The 18,806-nt window shown below is 39.7% G+C and overlaps 1 protein-coding gene across 1 annotated transcript; it reads left to right on the forward strand.

The window, feature by feature from the left end:
• The first annotated feature begins 1,228 nt into the window (after positions 1 to 1,228).
• SLC40A1 (solute carrier family 40 member 1) lies at positions 1,229 to 17,937 on the forward strand. The gene is made up of 8 exons (XM_080346299.1): positions 1,229 to 1,488; positions 1,754 to 1,821; positions 5,895 to 6,054; positions 6,912 to 7,027; positions 7,362 to 7,488; positions 10,642 to 10,884; positions 12,838 to 13,503; positions 14,712 to 17,937. The coding sequence occupies exons 1-8, from the start codon at positions 1,446 to 1,448 to the stop codon at positions 15,029 to 15,031; spliced, it is 1,743 nt and encodes a 580-aa protein (XP_080202425.1). The 5' UTR covers positions 1,229 to 1,445; the 3' UTR covers positions 15,032 to 17,937.
• Positions 17,938 to 18,806: the final 869 nt, after the last annotated feature.

Below are 18,806 nucleotides of genomic sequence, written 5' to 3' on the forward strand. Positions count from 1 at the left end.
TAAGCAGTAAAGCTTTATAAGAAAACTTCCTCTACGTTTGATGCCAATCCAATAAAAGATTTTGTGCATTTTCTAAGGAGCATACTGTAAGAAACACTTAACTCACCTAGGATAACCAATCTCATTAAAATAGTAATTTTAGGCTTCCTATGTTTATATGAATTTTTATTTCTGTATGACTTTTTCCCAAGGTGTACTTCCCTTTATGCAAAGGGTAAACCATGATTCATGTGTAGAAAGTCATTAATTAATACAAGAAATACCTTGAACAAGATCACAGGAGTGGCAAAACCAGAACAGATTATTGGTCTATTACGTCAGGCGTTTGCTTCTGGGATGGCCTATATACTTGGGAAAAAAACAAAACAAAACAAAACCCAAACCAAAAGCAATTTTACACATGTAGGAGGGAACTTTGCAGTATTACACAATGAAAAAATTATTTCAGCCCTGGCAACCAAGAGTAGTTGTTATGTTTTCTGAAGCACAAGGACAGATACTTCCTAATTATTTTCATAGTATCCCCCCAAAATAGCCTATTGTATGTTTTAATTTCTTAAGTTCTTTAAAAATGCAGGTTTTGCTGGTGTGCAATACCAAACATAGATCACATAAGGTGGAAAAAAAAAATACAGTAGGAACTGAGATACTTGATCTGAAGCACACAGCCTGAGCCAGCATCGAATGGGTGAATTCTGCACCATCTTCACTAAAACAGAATGTTATTTCAGTTAAAGACCTTCAATTTTGGCACCCTGCTTTGGTGGTGGGGTTTGTTTGTTTGGTTTTTTTTTGAAAGGTATGAATTGGGAGCACTGGCATTTGTAGGTGTTTCAGCATAGTATTGTGATATTTGATCTTAGAACCTCAGCTTCTGGATGGATTTGAATCGTCAATAATTTCACATTTTAAAAAGGCAACAAAAAAGAGCCAAACCAACCAAGCAACACATATGACCAGGGCACAGAAAGCACGTTGTGCGGATTTTTAAGCGGGGCTGGCGGTTCCTGGGGGTCCAGCACACGACCGCATGGAGCCAAGGCTGCGGACCAGGCACTGCGGTCCCCTCCGATCCGGGCTCCGCGCCCGCGGACCGCTGCTGGCGGCTGCCCGGCCGCAGGCGGGGCCGTCTCCAGGCCGGGGCCGCCTCCGAGGCGGGCGGGGGCGGTGCCCGTGGCCGCCTACAAAGGGCGGTGCGCGGCGCAACGGCCTGCCCGGGGCCGGCGGTCGTCCGGTAGCAGCGGCTTTGCGGACCGAGCCGGGCGTCGCACGGCGCTCGGCCTCTCCGCGGCGGAGTGTCCCCAGCCGCCCGCGGCGCATAAGGCTAAGGCTTTCCGACTTCAGCTACAGTGCTAGCTAAGTCGGGGAAGGCAACACGGAGCGAAGCCGCGCGTCCCCCCGCCTCCTCTCGGCATCGGGCTGTGGCAGCGGCTGAGCGGGCCGGCATGGCGCGAGGAGCGGAGCCAGCGGGCGAGCGGCGGCCCTGCGGTCAGTGCGCGGCGGCGGGGCGGCCGGGCCGCCTCTGGCCGGGTGCCCGGGAGGGGGGCGAGGGGCTCCGCCGAGGCTGCTGCGCGGCGGCCGCGGGCCCCGGCGCGGCGGCTGCTGCCCCAAAACACGGCGCGTCCCGGGGGCGGCTTCGCTCTGAAAAACGATATTGGGCTCCTCCACGGCAGCGAGTAGTACGCGGTGTGTAGCGAAATGCAGTGGATGTGCCCGAATCTCCTTTAGCATTTGTTTCTTATTTCTCGTCTAGGATCTGTGGTTGCCTATTTTACATCTGCAAAGTTTCTTCTTTATCTTGGACATGCACTGTCCACTTGGGTAAGTAAAATATTGGCCTCGTAGAGGTAGAATTTTATTAATCTAGCTATGTCTAACCTGAACATTAGCGGTACTTTTCAAAAAATCTTAAGAAGACAGCACACTGCCACAGAGGTATCATTGCAGCACCTTGCTGTTAAAAGTCTTCACAATCTTTACATGATATGTTGCTGTAGATTTAGTTTTTGGTAGTGCAGTACTCTGTTTTCTGAGGCCCTGGTTCTGTACCTTTTTGTGCTTTTATTTAACTACAGAACTAGAGAGACTCCTTATAGAGTAAGTTCTGAGAGAAAGAAATGAAGCATAGTCCATAGTAGAATGAAAGATAGTCTATTGCAACATGTATTTGAAAGACTTGTACGCTTACTACTCTCACTAATGGAAAATACTTAGTGTTTATGATGAGCCCATTACTACCTATTGAGAGTGTTGGATGTCTTTTTCTCTTGAAATATTTGCCTTCTGAAATGCTTTCCTTCTGTACTAAAGTAACTCACTATATCAGTTTTTAATCACTTGAAAGATGCGAAAAAAATTAGTAGACAATCTGGTTCTGTATTATATAATAAAATTAAGAATATATGTCTCATAATACAATCTTAAGTCTCCATCCAGTGTATTGATTCAAAAAGAAGTGCAAAGTTGCCTCCCTAGTATGCTTGGGTTTATCTTTAGTCCTGGATTTGGACAGGTTTAATGTGTGCTTTGTATAGCATTGAACAAATGGCTGATATACAGTTACAACATCGCAGACATAACTCTGGCAGCTCTTTGCTTTCACTAACCTGAAAGGTCTTATTGATGTTTCTGTTAATGGAAGAAGGCTTGGAATGGCATCAAATGCTTGTTTAAACAAATGCAATGTTTTAGCAAATACTAATATTACTGAAGGAGCTCAGTGGTGGAATTTGTGTTTGGTTCACTGCTTTTCAGAGGCCAGGCTTGTTACCTGCAACAGTGTTTGTCAGTAGTGCCCACAAAGTGCTGAACTGGCCACTTGGCCAACCCTGCTGACCCCTCCCTGCCAAGTGCTTTGGAGCTCAGCAGTGGGGCTGCTCTCAGTACATGAGTAAAGGTGACAGAGCAGTGTTTGAAAACCGTGTCACACACCGTAACAAACATTAGACTGTAAGATGTCTCTCCAGGTGCTCAGCAGTATTCATAGTATACTCGTTGTTCCAGCTTGTTTTGTACTGAAAATCTTAATTCCAAAAAACCCAACTAAACCTGCTGAAACAACAGAAATGTAACTTATTTTGACAGACCTGGCTGTAGGACTGCACCTTCTGTATCTTGTAAACTTTAGTGTTCCTAGTCTGTTTGTGCGAACAGGAACAATAAACAAGCATTTTAATTTTCAGAACTCAGTGTATCATTTTAGTTCTAAAATGGCTATGTCCATAATACGGAACCTGATGGAAATGGGGTTTTGCCATAATTGAGAGAGCTGATTTGCTTTCTGTGTTACTAAGCCATTCCCAAATACAGAGAGAACCTGTAAATTATTAAACATGTCACATCACCACAAATGTTCAGGTTTGAACAAAGTCTAGACTATGTCTTAGGCTCTTTTTCAGTAAACCATTTGGATGTGTGCTTTGCCTGTGTGATCTTGATAGGCTGGACTGCGCTGCTGGAGTCTCACACCTGATGCTATTGCCTTTATGCTTTAATTCACTGCTGTCTATCACCTTTTGGTAAAGAAAGGATGGGATGGAGCTGCGTTCTGCTTGTTGGTGCCAGGCCTGGTGCTTGCCAGGTGGTTGCTTGTAACTTCCCGGTCTTACCTGTGTCACTCGGGCCTCAGGAGGCCTGTCTGTAGGTAATAGCCTGGCTAACGCATGACTTGAGGGCTTCAGGTCTGAGATGGGATTGTATACCTTGTCTGAGATTACTATAATGACAGAAGAGCAATAACCATCTTTAAAAGGTTGGTGAGGCTGAATAGCTATAGTTAGTTATCTGAAGGAGTTGAAAGTGTCTGAGACACTTTAAAGTGGTATTAAGTATACATGATCAAAGATTTGCTCATTTTTGAAGGCAATATTTACTGTTTAAATTTTAGTAGATTGGAGCTTGAAATTGCATACCTGCTTCAAACCTCCGTAATTCACTAATATTGTTCTTCTGTGATGCTAATTTATCTTTGCTTGCTCTTTATGGTTTTCAGTTCTTGAAAGAAACTCATGCTTCCAAGTCAGAGCAGCTTTACTTACCCCCAAAATTATTTGTGTGGTTGGGCAGGATCAAAATACTCTGGGTAAATGTGTTGGGTAAGGTTGAAAGAGTTCACAGGCTCCTTAAATGAATTGTATAGCAAAATCATGATCTTACTGGATTAAAAGGAATCTTTCTCTGTGGTTCAGGTGAGATCAGGTTTTTCACTCTGCCAGCAGTGGCTGCCACTGATTTTCACATATGTATGCTTTTTTAAAGATGCCTTTTTAATCTTGCCAGAATTCAGTTACTGAAACATTTCTGCATTAAAAAAAATCTGTTAGGAAAATTTAATAAGAAAGTACTCTTTTGGCTTATTTTTCTAGCTTGATAAAATTAAAACTTAGTTAATCTACCTGCATATATTTTTAAGTAAAATTCGGTAAAGAGGTACCTTGGGTCATATTAAGTTTAAGTGAATGTTAGACTTGGGATATTATATTCCTGTGTTTTCATTTGTGCAATACTTTCTCACATACTTTACTAACTATGGAATAAAAGTGGAACGTATTTTACAGAAGAAGTTAGGTGTCTCTGGAAGGTGAATATTTGTTTATTACGTTTGAGAGGGCACATCTAAGCTGATTGTGCTTATGTTTGCATTTTTTCATTGGTTTTAATGTGAAAACACAGAAAATACCTAGTTTTTCCTTGAACAGGTGACATTTTGTTCCCACATGATTGGGATGTAATTATTTTTCTGCCTATGGTTAAGGAAACAAATACGAATGTTTACACATTACAATGTTTGAAGAAACCTCACTCAGAGAACTTCAATAACATTAAAAGGCAAACAGTTTTTAATGTGTTTATGCTACATTGAAGACTTTAATCAAACTGCAGTTATTTTGACTCTCCAGATAGCATGCTTTTTTGTGTATCTCTTGATTACTGTGTTACATAATGTGTTAGATTTGGCAGACTTTGCTTTTTTTAAAAGTGATTTTCTGTTATACCTCCCCCAGCCCTTTAGAATATTTCAAGTCCTTAGAAATTTGTGCTGCTTGCTGTATCACATAGAAATTTCTTACTTAAGATAATGCAGCAGAATAAAACAGTTTCACGTTCGGTTTATAGCAGACCCTTATATCAGGGACCCTTATGAGAGAAACCCTAGAGTAGTATAAATGATTTCTGTTAATCTGCTTTGTAACTGATTACATGAAGCAGTTTCTGTAGTGCATTTCTTGCAATATGTCGAAAAATAAGGTGAGATGTGACAACATAAAAAACTTTGGAGTATTCATTAGCAAGCCACAGGTTTGTTTGGTAGCAAATTAAAAAAATGTTTTCAGTAGTATAAAAACTACTTCACTTGGACACATTTAGCATTTTTGGCTTTTTTTTTAATATGTAGTAAGTGGTATCAGAACTTGAAAATGCTATATTCTGAGCACTAGCTTAAACTAGTAATAGGCTAAAGAGGTTGATCTAGGAATGGGTTTACAATAGGTTAAACTAGCCCTGATACTCTACCTCTTAGTAATATGCCAGTGCTTAGCATTATTAAAAAGAGCTTAAACCCTTGGCTTCAAAAAGGTCAGTTAACATTTAGGACAACACCTTCCTTGATTTACCCGTGTCTATCCCAAATAGTATTATGACTTGCTTTGACTTGACTGGCTCTTGTATTTTAAAGTAGCATTTAAGCTTTGATCATCTGGGAACATACTGCTGTCTTGAAAAGTTATTTAAATAGTATTGTTAATCTATAAACCTGCTAATATTTGGTCTATCCTGGAGAATCTATGTAAGCTTTCTGAGGCTTGTTGAATGTGGCTGGTAACAGCCTTTGTCCTTTAATATTATAATAGAAAATAGTAATGCTGTGTATGTACTCTCTGTTCCTCTTCAAGGGAGATCGTATGTGGCATTTTGCCGTGTCTGTGTTCCTGGTTGAACTGTATGGCAACAGCTTACTCCTGACTGCAGTCTATGGACTGGTAGTGGCGGGATCTGTTCTTCTTCTGGGAGCCATTATTGGAGACTGGGTGGACAAGAACTCCAGGCTCAAAGGTTAGATGCCTAGAGCAGGTTATTTACGTAAGGATAGATTGAATTAATGTGAAAAGATAAAGCTGTTGGAGTTCACTCCACAAGTCAAATACAATAATGGGGCTTGCTTAGTTTCTTTAGGAAGAATAGTGTTTCAGAGTGGTAGTGGTTATACAAAGATAGTGTCAAAGACAGGAGGAAAACAGTTATATGTCACGATATGTCCACTACTCAGGCTAAACCTGTATGATACATAGAGATGCACAGAAATGCAAAAGGTAAAACACATAACTTTAAGGGCTACAAACAAAGTTCTTTACAGTCTAATACTAATATACGCTTGCACTATTTGTTGTCTTCTGTCTGGATACAAACATCTTCCACTCAATTGTAAACATACACTGCATTTGCTTAATACATGTCTTAAACATGTATACTCTAGTTTGTTTTTTAAATAACATAGCATCAAGTTCTTCATACACATTTTTACTTCCAAAGAATTTACAAAATAGCATCACTTCCACGGAACACTGAACATGCATTTGAGAGGCTCAAGATAAGTCTTGTTTTCACCTCTTCAAAAACAGTGTCAGTGTTTAAACAGGTACAGTTGGGTTTTGATTGAGAAAAGACCTACTAAGAGCTTTGAATTGTTAACATCTGTGAAGTTAAATCAGACATTAATTTGTTTCTCTAAGACAATGGGAGATTAAAAATATAATATGATGTCTAGTTTTACCACTTGTATTTTAGGGAGAGAATAGGAAAATAAAAATACTTAAAGAATCTATGTGTGTTCCTGAATTATAACCTCCTTAAGCTTATAGTTGGCTCATTCTTATGTCATAACTGTTGCTCTCTGTTTTGATTTAAAACAGTGGCCCAGACATCCTTGGTGGTACAGAATGCATCTGTCATCCTGTGTGGTATTATCCTGATGATTGTCTTCTTGTTTAAGACACAGCTTTTGACCTTGTACCATGGATGGCTTCTTGTGAGTGCTTGAATTTGTTAATAAGGAATTAACTTACAAAGAAACTCTGGGGAGTGTGGGAGACAAATTAATTGTTATTTTTCTCTCTAGTCTGTTTAGACATTCCTATGGGCTAAAACTGGCAAATGAAACTTTGAGCTAGTTGGGCGAACAGAGGTGATTGTTTCCTGTCAGGAATTGTAAAGCAGACTCGGTCTTGTTTTGACGGGAAAAAATAACACTAAAATATATGGATTTAAATGTAAACGTGTCTTTCCTGGTTGTACAGGGTAGGAGTGGAGATTTCCCTTCACCAGTTTTCTCATGTTGTAACTTTTTCCCCCCATTTCTCTAGACGATGTGCTATATCCTGGTTATCACAATAGCAAATATTGCCAATTTGGCCAGCACTGCCACAGCGATCACAATTCAGAGGGACTGGATTGTTGTGGTTGCAGGGGAAGACAGAAGCAAACTGGCAGGTGAAATATGTTGCCTTTTTAATACCTTAAATGTCTTACTTTCCAAGCTTGATTTTAGAGTAGAGTTGTACAGAGTTCAGTACATCTTTGACAGGTATTGTGAGAAAACACTTAGTAAAAAGGGCAGCCTTTATTCTCCTCTTCCCTGCTATGAACTCCACTTACTGGGATTAGAAATTACCGTTGTGATTACAGTTCAGTTAGGCATCCCAAACGTTTGTCTTCTTTTAGTCCTACTGTGGCTCTGTCAGGAAAACTTTATTCTGGCTGAACAAATAAACATAAACCATGCTCTTAAATCAAATATCCAGTGTTTAATAGAAAAGCTATTTAACTTTCAGGCACTTAAAGCCAAGTGTTGCAATACTTTATTTTTAGGTCCCTGGAATGAAACAGAAAACTGTTGCGTAACTGGGCTCCTCACACAGGGATCAAAGAAAGGGCTACATGAGAATGAAGTCCAGAACAGTGAAGTAGGTGGATCAGGAAATTGCCAGTAGGAAATGCTGTGCATGCAGATATATTTGAAATCTTGCACTTCTCTAGCATTAGATGTCTAACTCAGACTTGTGAACGCTTTTCTTCACTTGGAACTGAAAGCTCTGTATTCCTTTGACATCTGATAACCTTTGCTATTAGACTACAGACTCAATCTTTTTCTGCCTACTAAATATTTTTCCTTTTCCCTCTTTCTTGCACAGTGGCATGGCATTATTAGGAGAGAGAATGAGTTCCCATTCCAATACTGCTACAGCTTGGTGGTCATGACACTACTTGGATGTGAGAGATTGTTTGGGATCTTCCCCAGGGATCTATTGAATCTGACTGTACTTTTCTGCAGGGTTCTCATCACTGCAAGGCCATTCACACCAAGGGGTGGATGGTTGGTCTTTGGCTAAGCTGCTCTTCTGTATCAGTGTGGAAAGTGGCATGTTTTGTGATGAACTTGGGCTGGCTATGTGGGCTCTGAATCAGCCCTATAAGGGGACTGAAGCCTTCCCAGATAGAGGAACTGATACCGAAGTGCAAACAAGAACAGAGCAGCTTAACATTACCAAGACATGTATAGCTTACTAAAGTAACTCTGGGACTGAAGTTAAGTCTGACACTTGTGGAGTTTAGATACTTCCAGGCATAGACAGCATTTCAGTTTCTGGACTCTAATTTTGTATGAAGCTGCCTAAATTGCCCATTAAGTTTTAGGATTTTGAATTGTATATTGCAGATTTCTTTGTTTATCTCCAATGAAGGAATCTTATCTCCCCATCTCATCCAGGAGAGGCTAGTTCTTCATTAGATGCATTAAAATTGTCTTGCTTTCATTTCCCAGTATACAAATTTTCCACCATAGTATTTTATTTTGACCTTGCAGTGCCTTTCTAGGTCATGACTTTTGTAGAGCGTCAGTCCAGGTTAACTTTCTTAATGTGTGTGAATCACAAGTAGAAATATATCTTCTATCTGTAGATGCCTTTACATTCTAATGGTTCTCATTAACCTTTCTTCTTGTGCCAGATCTTATTCAGCAAATTGTCTCCCCAGTCCCTGTACTACTTACTACAGATGAGATAAGGTAGAGACCACACCTGCAGAGAGAACTGCTGCATGGGAGGCAGTCCTGCCTCTGTGCTGCTTCATGATCTCAGATAGAATTACATGACCGCTTACATTCTGTACTGAGAAATCAGGCAAGAAGTTTCTCTAAATTCTCATGCAACTTAAAAACAAACAATCCCACTGAACTAAGCACCTTAGTTCAAAAGATCTATCTTAAGGATTTCTTCCAGGCTGAATATGGTTGTTATGTGTTTGATCATAATTTAATCTGGAGTCAGCTGAAATGATTTGACTTAAAAAATTAAATGCCAGCATTGACTTTGCAGCAAATATTGTTGTCCATCTCTGCGCTGTTACCTTTTCTCGAAGAGGAGTCTTAGTTAACTAAGCTGGTGGAATATAGAAATAAAAAACTGCCTTGGCTTGCTTTTCTTCATTGTCCTTGATTAATTTTTCCATTCCCTCTTACTTTGTACTTTTCCTGTGTGGATATATTAGCCTTCCTCAAGTAACTCAAAGCTTAGTGCTTGGAATTTCTAAAAGCAAATATCATGCAAGTAGCTAACTTACTCATCTTCCTTGACTTTGAATTCTAAATAGAGTAACCTAAGTTTTTTTGAATGGCAAGGAGTAATTCTCTGTGGATTCAGAAAATCAGCTTCAGGCTGGTATGCAGTTTCACTTGGCTTTCAAAAGCTTGCATTTCATAATAGGACTCTAAAAGGGGCTTGAGATGTACTTCAAAGCAGCCTGAAGCCCTGATGTGCTAATGCAGTGAGTGTCTAGCAACTTCTAGGAGTAGAACAGTGGCACCACTAATTGGAAACTTGCAGGAGCCCAGGGGGTACAATGATACTAAAGCAGGTAGGATTGGAGAGGGTGAGACGTGCCCTGCCAGCAAATGGAACATGCATTCAAAACAAGTATCACCTTCTTAGCATCACCATAAATATAAAAATGTGGAACAGAAAGGAGTGAGGACTTTGCTCGGGAAGTTCTGAGAATGGGTCATGGCACCTGTAGGCAGTGTGACTCAATAAGGAAATTTAAAGCCAATTCAAAGGTCTGCTGCTATCATGGGGGGTACTGTGATCACCAGTTATTAGAAGTAAATGGAGGAGATTAAGAAACACAGGATCCAGTATTGGGAGACAGCAGTTGCTAAAATTATCTTTACAAGAAAGAATTCAACCATCTGAGATTTCTTTTAAGGTCTGGAGTTGTGTGTACTGGGTTTGAATGTTAGAGATAAGCTTAGGAGTCCATAATGTCACTAGGATGTAAGGGTAATCCAATCTCATGACTAACAGTTTTACCTGCGGGAGTTACACTTCCACTGTAAACCCAGCAGACTAAACCTCAAGGACCTCCTGCAGGCACAAGTGGCAGGAGTAGGAATTTGGCTTACAAACACCTTGGTTGGTCCCAGTAGACTTGGAATGTTCTAAAGGTGCCTTTGGTTAGGTCTAACTCCCTCTGGAACCACTGCCAGCTGGAGCAAGACTTAGCTCTGTGTATTTGTCTCCATTCCCCAATTATGTTAAGTGAGTATTTCATTGTAGCAATTGCTTCATATCATCAAATCATTTCTGACAGATATGAATGCCACAATAAGAAGAATTGATCAGTTGACCAATATCTTGGCCCCGATGGCAGTTGGTCAGATAATGACATTTGGCTCCCCGATGATTGGCTGTGGATTCATTTCTGGCTGGAACCTGATGTCAATGTGTGTGGAATATCTGCTGCTCTGGAAGGTTTACCAGAAAACCCCTACTCTGGCTCTCAAATCTGGAAAAGTTGAAGAATCGGAGCTGAAACAGCTGAATGTAAAGAAAGGTATTGAAAATACAAAAGTAACTGTTGAAATTCATGGTATATTCCCTGTATCAGTCAAACTGAAGTGATATTGATGATTGTCTTCTCCAGACACTGCGTTTAGGCAATATAGCTTTCTACTCATAGCTTAAAGGTTTCAGCTATACATACCAGAGACTGGGTAACAATACTTGTGCAGCTGTTTGAAGAATCCTATAGAATGCAGCTGAAGAATTAATTCTCTCCTCTCAACTAATCTTTTAGAATAAATCTACCGTGTTGTTTAGGACTGATCACGAGGGATGCTCCTATCCATAGATACCATAGCTAATAAGCTGACAGAGCCCTTCACTGTCTGTAAGCAAAACAGCCTGTGTAGGACTCTTTCTAACTAAACTCATTTCTATTTATGCATAGTACTAACAGGTTTTCAGGAGGCTGTAGAAGAGTTGGCAAAATTTCTAGTCTGGAATGCTTCAGTGAGTTCCACATGCTGCCTGAAATAGTGGAGAGAGGGAAAAAAATCTACTTCAACCTTCTGCTCTGCTTCCTTGGCCAAGCTGAACTACTGGGATTTGCAGTGTAGATGGCTATGACCATAAACATCAAATTGATATTAACATTACTTTAGTCTTAATATCAGAAATTAAAATTGTTTCAGAAGCAGACTTTTGTTATGAAGTATTTGAAACATCAGATAGTGGAATGCAAAACTTTAACATTTTCCCATTTTTAAGGTCATGATATGTGAATATTCCTGACAGCTCAAGATATGGGCTCCTAGCTAAACATGTTGTGTTGGGTTGGTGTTTTTTTTTTTTATTTGGTTGCTTGCTTTGTTTGTTTTTTTGTTTTTGGTTTAGTGTGTTTTTGGGAGGAGGAGGGGGTTGTTTTCTTTAAGAAAGTTTATTTTAAAAATCCTGTTATTTCTTTAAAAGCTAGCTTGCAATCTGTTCTTTGCTCAATGTATAGTGAGATAGGAGACTGTTATTGAAAGTGCTGAAGAGATGTATCTTTCCAGCCAGCAGGTCCCTTGTGGTAATAGCTGGTCTGGTAAGCTACTGAGTTAGCCTGATGGCAGCCTAGGAAAGAGGAGCAAGATAAAGAGCATAGAAGGCTCTATAGCTGTGGAACTGGCTCTTGAATGCTCCTGAAGACTGAAGCATTTAGCAAATGTCAGCATGTAGGCAACATCTCTCAGCCTTTGCTATTGCAGTATTCTGATTGCAATAGAAAACTTGCAGTTTTAAGAGCTGCAGAAATAATTCCTGTGTTTCACTGCATGTGGAGTTTGTTTCAAATTTTACAGTGTAAAAACACTGCTCCGGCATCCAAATGTTTGTATAGTTTCTATCTGTGTTACTAATCTAAATACTGCTATGGGGTTTTTTTTATTTTTGTGTGTGACCAGTGGAAGTGCCTTTCTCCTATAGTAAAGTGAAAATGCAATTGTAGAAAAGCATGGTCTGATACTTGATTTTAAGTCAGGTTTTGAAAGCGTTTCATTTTGGTAAGCTTCAGCAAGCCTCACTGCCTTGGTTCTTCCCCTGTGATGCGAGATATTGACAGATGCTTACATATTCCTTACTTTCCGTGGGAAGTACATTTACATATACAAAGCTATGTTAAAATGGCAACTAACATTGCCATTCTTTAAACAAATAATGTATTCATGGAAATGGAGCATTCAGGCGCCCGTCTATGGAAAAGAAGCAGGATATGTGTTCTTCTACCACAGTTTAATTAAAAAAGCAGAGTTTAAATTGGTAGGGATAAGCTTTACTTGATCTTACTATACAGGTGGGTTTTAAGGACACTTCAAAATATTTAAGTGATTAGGGAAAAGCTGATTGCATAATTGAACTGATGCACTTTTGTAGCAGTGAACTTGTTGACTGCAAACAATTGTCTTGCAGTTTCCACTCTGCGCTTTCTGGGCAGAAGTGTATCTAACAATTACATTTCTGTTTACAGAGAGTGACATGAAACCTGCTGAAGGAGTGCAGTTAATTGTTGAGAAAGATGTGACTGGCTTTGAGCCCCAGCAGGAGAAGGAAGTCGGCTGCGCTGCCCGGATGGCTGAGCCTTTCATCACGTTCCGTGATGGATGGGTTGCATACTACAACCAGCCAGTGTTTCTTGCAGGCATGGGTCTTGCATTTCTGTATATGACTGTGCTGGGCTTTGATTGCATTACTACAGGCTATGCATACACTCAAGGTTTGAGTGGCTCTGTGCTAAGCCTCCTCATGGGTGCCTCAGCAGTCACAGGAATCATGGGAACGGTAGCTTTCACTTGGCTGCGCCGCAAATGTGGCCTGATTCGCACGGGCGTTATTTCTGGAGTTGCTCAGTTTGCTTGTCTGGTCTTATGTGCCATCTCGGTATTCATGCCTGGAAGTCCTCTGGATTTGACTGTTTCTCCATTTGCTGACATCAGTGCCAGGCTGTTTGAAAGTGCGCCATTACCTACTTTAGCATCTCCAGAAGATAAGCCCGAAATGGTTTTTGCAACTGGAATGCCCAACTTGTTAAACGGGTCTACTACTCCTGCTAATAGCAACCCAGAGATGAGTCCTGAGCCTGTGCCTTTAATCTCTGTCAGTCTCCTGTTTGCGGGAGTCATTGCTGCTAGAGTTGGTAAGTATTATGTCTTTATTAAAATCTGATCTCTCGACTGCTTTTAATTCTAGAAATTACAGTGCCTGTCAACTAGATGTGCTCTGAAAACCTTCAAACTTAAGATTTTATTAAATTAATCCATTCATTAAATTGTCTAACTTTTAGACTTGTGACTAACACAGGAGTTTAGAGCAGAAACTTTTATTTGGATGACAGCTTAATTTTTTGAGGAGTTGCTTGTTAGTGTACTGTTAGTATCTGTCAACAGATGTGGCAGTCCAATACATAATGTAAAGAACAGCAATTCTCATCTGTAGAATTTCTGTACTCTTAATTTCTGAAGCTTTTGCTGAATTTTGGAGGCAGAAAATACTTGATTCCTTACATGAAGGGCTCTGGGGAGAGCTTGTTGTGGCCTTTCCATACTTAAAAGGGGCCTGTAAGAAAGATGGGCACAAATCTCTTGGCAGCACCTGTTGCAATAGGACAAGGGGTGATGGTTTTAAACTAAAGGAGGGGAGATTCAGGCTAAACATGAGGAAGAAACTTTTGACACTGAGGATGGTGAGACCCTGGCCCAGGTTTCCCAGAGAGGTGGTGGATGCCCCATCCCTGGAGACATCCCAGGCCAGGCTGGACAGGGCTCTGAGCAACCTGATCTGGGTGAAGATGTCCCTGCTCATGGCAGGGGTGGCACTGGATGAGCTTTGGAGGTCCCTTCAACCCAAACTGTTCTGTGATTCTATTAGGTTTGTTTGCAAGATAAACAAAACTGAATCATTAATGGACTGAAACAGTATAGAAGCTACTGTCAACTGAAACTGTTGTAAATTACTGTGTATTCTACATAGTTTAAAACATTTTTTTTTTTCAGACATCTTATGCAAGACTTAGCAATGGTAGCTAGCACCGGTACACTGTAAATAGCTGTAAGACAGCTATTTTAATAAGGAACAAACAAGCAAAACATTGTCAACTTAATAGACATGTTGAAGCAAGATGTGGCAGGCAAGTTAATGTGTCAAGCTGTATGTATTATTTCAGGAAATACTAGTAAAGGGAAAGTAAATTGTTCGTGACTAGCAGTGTGAAATCCATTGTAGTCTGACAGGAGGTTAGCTTGTTCCATGCATTTTTTTGTATAAGTGTTTGCAAGTATGAATTGAATTGTGTCACTAATGAAGGGATAGCTAAGTTGTATGGATAACTGTTTTTTCTCTCCATAGGCCTTTGGTCCTTTGATTTGACTGTCACACAGTTGCTCCAAGAAAATGTGGCAGAATCTGAAAGAGGCATCATAAATGGTGTCCAAAACTCCATGAATTATCTTCTTGATTTGCTGCACTTCATCATGGTCATCTTGGCCCCAAACCCTGAAGCTTTTGGCTTATTGGTGCTTATTTCTGTGTCTTTTGTTGCAATGGGCCACATAATGTACTTCAGATTTGCCCAAAAAAGCTTGGGAAAACAGCTTTTTGTTTGTTGCACTCCTGATCCCAAAGCAGTCTCTGACAGTTCACCACCTGGTAATACATCTACTGTCTGAAAGGATCCACTTCTCTTACTAACTTGCTACACAAATATCATGGTTTAACACATATACTGGCTTTTGTGACCCTGTCTGAGGTGTTTCTCTAGAGTTGAATGCATAATTTAGCTGTTTGAAGAAGCTGGCCCAAGACAGACAAAATTCATCTTGCAGTGACCCGGTAAAACTGTTTTCTGTTTGGCAGAGGACAATGTAGTTGGATCTTGACAGCTGGAGCTTCAAAGGATCCATGCAAGTTGTACATCTAATATTTGATCACAAAAATGTTGAATTTCTGTTGCTGACCCCCACGGTGGTACTGTTTAGTGGTTTTACGTACCCAGTTTGTTCAGGAATTCTGAACAATTCTTGTGCTCATTGGGCAAAACAAGAGGGGTTTTTTAAGTTTCTTCAGGATAAGTTGATATCCAGTCTTTGGTTTTGTCGGGTTTTTCTATGTAGCAGTTCTGCTACTCTATCTTCTCAAATTGGTATATACATCTTTCTTGGATTCCTGAAGCAGACTCTTAAGTCCTGATATTTTCCCAAAATACCTTTCTAGTGTTTGATCTGTTTTGGTTTAACTTTACAGAAACACCTTTTTTGCATGTTTCCTTACAAATTAGACAAGTGCTAGGTACAAGATATTGTGTTACACTTTTGTTGCACTTCATAAAGTAAAACATAGCCTTATTTTAACAGAAGCTGTTGATATAACATTATAAAGCATGGCTTTTCTAATTGCAAATGACAGGTCTGCTCAGGTTTGATGTAGCAGAAAGTGCTAAGGTCAGGCGTACTAGTACAGAAAGATAAGTCTAGGGCTTAGTGTTTTCCTCAGAGTACAAGCAGCTTTAGTTCATTTTGAACACTATTGTTTTCAGAAACCCTATTAAAGCCTGATGTGTTGGAAAACTTCGTATTCCAGGCAAAGTAGTAAAAAAGTGGATTGCTTGCGTTTATCTGTTTTACATGTATGTAAATTTTGACTTAGTTTGTTCCCCAGTAACCGCTGAAATGATGAGATGTTGGACTGTGTGGCCCTCGAAAGCAACTTCTGAGCAATGTAGACTGATATATCCCTCTGATTTTCAAGGCGTTCTTGTGGGTTTTGGTTTTTTTGATTGTTTGTTTACCCTGCATGTACTAACACAGTATTTCCAAAGTCATTAACCATGTGTGCACTTTTGTGCAAACTACTCTCTGCACTTGGCTTTCTCAGTAGAGTTGAACCCGGTGGTGTTCTGAGCTTTCCCATGGCATGACAACATGACTTCTAGAATTAAATCTTCTAAATGTTTGTTTGCAAAATAAGTACTATGCAAAAACATACATCAGCAACTTGTGAAAAGTACCCTCTATAACTTTTAAGTTTTTATTATTTTAGGTACTGTTCTTCACACAGTCATTGTGTTGCCAGACTTCAACCCTGGAATGTGTGTGAACTCCATTGACACTAAAGGCATTACACTGGGGTGAATCTAGGCCATTCACCTTAAAATTTGTAATGATTATATTGTATATCAAGCTAAATAGAATGTAAAAAACCTCTAGTGGCTTTTTTTCTCGGACACACTATTTTTGTAAGAGGAGTGAAAGTGAATTAATGGAAATCCAATGTACAGCCAAATGTACTTGTAGCCCACAGTATTCAATAACTGGATATAACAATTTTTCTTCTCTAATGGACCAAAACTAATCATTACTGCTATATTACTGCAAGTTTCTCAGGGATGTTTTCACTAGCTTTATAAGTGTTTATACTTTTGGGCTTTGTTTTGATACAGTGAAGCAAAACATGTAAATTAGAGTAGTGTTAAAATTTGTGACTCAATTCTGATTGTCACTTCTTAATGAAAAGGGAATTTTGCCATCAGCACAATTTAAAAGATGGCAATAAAACAAGCTTATCTAGATTTGTAGAACAAATATGTGCGAAGGATAGCCTACACAGTATGTGATAAGTACACTAGTAAATAAAATACCTCTGATTTTCCAAATATTTTTTTCATGTGTATCTAATTTAAATTGGGACCAGATTTTAATATTGCTGAACATAAGATAAAAGTAGCTCAAATGTCAGTGAATTCCTCTATTCTGCACTTTGATGAACATCTGAATGCCACTGTATGTATTGGACTCGCTGGTTGTCAGGGAAGTGAAGCTGAAAATGCAGCTTCTCCTGGGCTGTCTGTAGCCCACAAGCACCCGGTGTGCCTAAAGCCTCCTGCTGCAACACTGAGCACCAACCATCCCAGAGGGGAGGTACTCCTGAAGTCTAGAGAGCTTCAAAAATCCCATCTGTTCCCAAAGTCTGGGTTTTGTTTTGTTTTTTTCCCCCAAGAGCAATGTAGTATTATCTGAGTTTAATAGTGATTTGTTTCATAAATAGTTCCACTAGATAGTGCAGTCTGCAGCTCAAGCCAAAAAAGTAGTATTGGGAGGGGGCTGGACCTTTGTATTTTGTACGCGTAGTGTTGCTGAGGTTTGTATGTACAGATGCACATCCAGAAGGCAAGACAGTCCTAAAAAAGAAAGGTAGGTGCTAGCTTTAAGAGAAATTGGATCTAAATTGGAAATTTCGTGTGCATTGGTCTGAGTCAGATGTCAAAAATGTATGCTGCTTGAGCACAGCCCGTGTGTGTAAGTCGAAGATGTATGCAGACACCTGTACTGATAAGTGCTTTGAAGCAATGTGGAGCCTGAAGTCTTACTTAGCAGGACTTCAATTAAGTAAGCATTTTTGGCCTTGTATTTATTTATTATTTTTAAATGTGTCCAATTTGGATGAGAACCGCCCTTAAAATGTACGCACTAAAATCAATCTTACCAGAATGGCATATTTTATTATACAACCTTATGCTGGACATAGTATTGATTTATGTATTACTGTTGTTAAAGCTGATGAATAAATTTGCATAAAATTCATTTGTCCTGTATTATTTATTTGTGGGCATCTTGGTATGTTAAATATAACATGGATCCTGTAGATGAAGGTTTTCTGTAGTGATAGGATGAAAACTGCCATGAAGCACAAACAAATAGCATTGAGGAGGAAGCAAACAGCAAGTGGAGTAGAAGCCTTTAAATGATCTTATAGCTCTGTCTTTAGTGACCTGATTTTTATTTTCCATCTACAGTGGTAATTTAAGACACACCAGGTGAAGTTGTGGTCTTAACCTCAGCCCAGGACCAGCACTGGTGACATAGCAGTTTTGTGTATTGGCTTGCTGAGCAACAAAAGCGAATTATTTTACATTCACAGTCATTTATGTACTATATTGAATTGGAGATTATGGCCTTCTGTAGCAGCAGCCTGTGGGTGCAAGTGTGATACTTTTAATATTCTGATTTTAGTCTTGAAAATTACTTCAATTGAGTATTTTGTATGGGACTCAGTCTGGTTACAAGTATTTAAGATATGTTTGCTTGGTGACTCAGTCTTTGGAAGGATGCTGTGCTCATTCACTAGGATTTCTCTGCAGATTCCTCTTTGGACTAGAGCTTTTCTAGAAAAATACCTTTATGTGTCGTCCCCTGTGATGTTATTACCATGTTATTCCCCTATAAGGATTAAAATTATTAGTAGTAACAATCAGTTATTCCCATGTGGCAATTAGACTGTGGTGAGCTAAAACTACAGGCTTTGTTGTATGTATCAGAATTAGTAGCATTAGGGTAAGGGATGTGCCTCCTTAATAGGACCTACCAAAATGTCAGTGGTGAAGTCAGATTACCAGTTCTCCTTTTTAGGAATGCTTATCTCCTTCACTGCCACTTTCAAACAACACTG

The sequence above is a fragment of the Nesoenas mayeri genome, assembly GCF_963082525.1.
Source record: "Nesoenas mayeri genome assembly, chromosome: 6".
NCBI classification, from domain to species: Eukaryota; Metazoa; Chordata; class Aves; order Columbiformes; family Columbidae; genus Nesoenas; species Nesoenas mayeri.

Excerpts from the sequence above, each read along its gene's own strand:
- SLC40A1 (XM_080346299.1), top strand. The coding sequence starts at position 1,446 with ATGGCGCGAGGAGCGGAGCCAGCGGGCGAGCGGCGGCCCTGCG. Across the intron at positions 1,822-5,894 it reads GACATGCACTGTCCACTTGG|GGAGATCGTATGTGGCATTT; the intron begins GTAAGTAAAATA and ends TTCCTCTTCAAG. Across the intron at positions 7,028-7,361 it reads TGTACCATGGATGGCTTCTT|ACGATGTGCTATATCCTGGT; the intron begins GTGAGTGCTTGA and ends CCATTTCTCTAG.